The sequence below is a fragment of the Myotis davidii genome, unplaced genomic scaffold, assembly GCF_000327345.1.
Source record: "Myotis davidii unplaced genomic scaffold, ASM32734v1 scaffold67, whole genome shotgun sequence".
In the NCBI taxonomy this organism is placed as follows: domain Eukaryota; kingdom Metazoa; phylum Chordata; class Mammalia; order Chiroptera; family Vespertilionidae; genus Myotis; species Myotis davidii.
In genome coordinates, this window is record NW_006298521.1 from 459476 (window position 1) to 460386 (window position 911).

Sequence of the window (911 nt, forward strand, 5' to 3'; positions counted from 1 at the left end):
TGCCCCCAGGGGGGGGCCCCGCTGCCCGCCTCCCCCGGCCGCACTCCTGGGGCTGGTGCTGGGGTACGGCACGACCCGCGTCACGTCCCTCTCTGCTTCCAGGCTGCGCTGCTCAGAGGAACTTCTGTGAGGGGACCTGGTGTCAGAACGGGGGCACCTGTGTGAGCCGGTGGGACACGCACCTGTGCCGCTGCCCGCTCCGCTTCGGCGGGAAGAACTGCGAGCACGGTGAGCCTGGCGCCGGGCCGCTCCCCGGGGGTCACTCGAGGGTCGCTTTGAGTGCCGCTGCCCGGGGCGGGCAGGCGCTGGGGGCATGTGGGTCCCGGGCGAGGGGCCTGGGGGGAAGCGGGAGCAAGCCTAGCCCTGGGCGGGGTGAGAGGCTGAGGGCTCATGGGGGCGTCTGAGCAGGCGAAATGGGACAGAGACGGGGCATCTGGGACAGCACAGGACATGGCGCCTCATCTGAGCAGGGCCAGCACGAGGTCCGAGTCTGAGGGTCAGGCAGGCGAGGAGGGTGGCCCGAAGGGACAATGCCCAGGCCCAGGCGCCCTGCCCCTCTCGCCACCCCGAGGGGCCCTCCCATGGCCACTTGCCCACTGGACCGTGTTGTGGGCATCCAGGCAGGGCCTTGGCTGCCCCGCCCACCCCTGCGTTGGGTACAAGCTGTGGGCTCTGCGGGTCTGAGCGATGCAGGGGCTCAGAAGCTGTAAATACAGCCGAGAGGCTCCGTCGACGTTTCTCTAAACGGAAGGTAAACCAGGGGTGGCTGAGGCCGATCAGTTCCGGCGTGTCCCTGGGTCGGCCTCTGGGCTGCCCCGTGCTCATTGCTCTGAGACGTCCCGCCTGGGAGACGCCCGCTGGCCCCAGGCCCCCAGGACAGGAGGGCACCTGCCCTTCCCAGCACGGGGCCG

General features: G+C 70.6%; 1 protein-coding gene across 1 annotated transcript in view; it reads left to right on the forward strand.

Annotated features, from left to right (window-relative positions):
- The window catches only part of CELSR1 (cadherin EGF LAG seven-pass G-type receptor 1), a gene marked incomplete at its 3' end in the record, with an annotated part of 131659 nt that overhangs the window by 105393 nt on the left and 25355 nt on the right, over positions 1 to 911 (forward strand). The window contains 1 exon segment of the mRNA XM_015570733.1: positions 103 to 228. Coding sequence (XP_015426219.1) covers positions 103 to 228 — 126 coding nt within the window.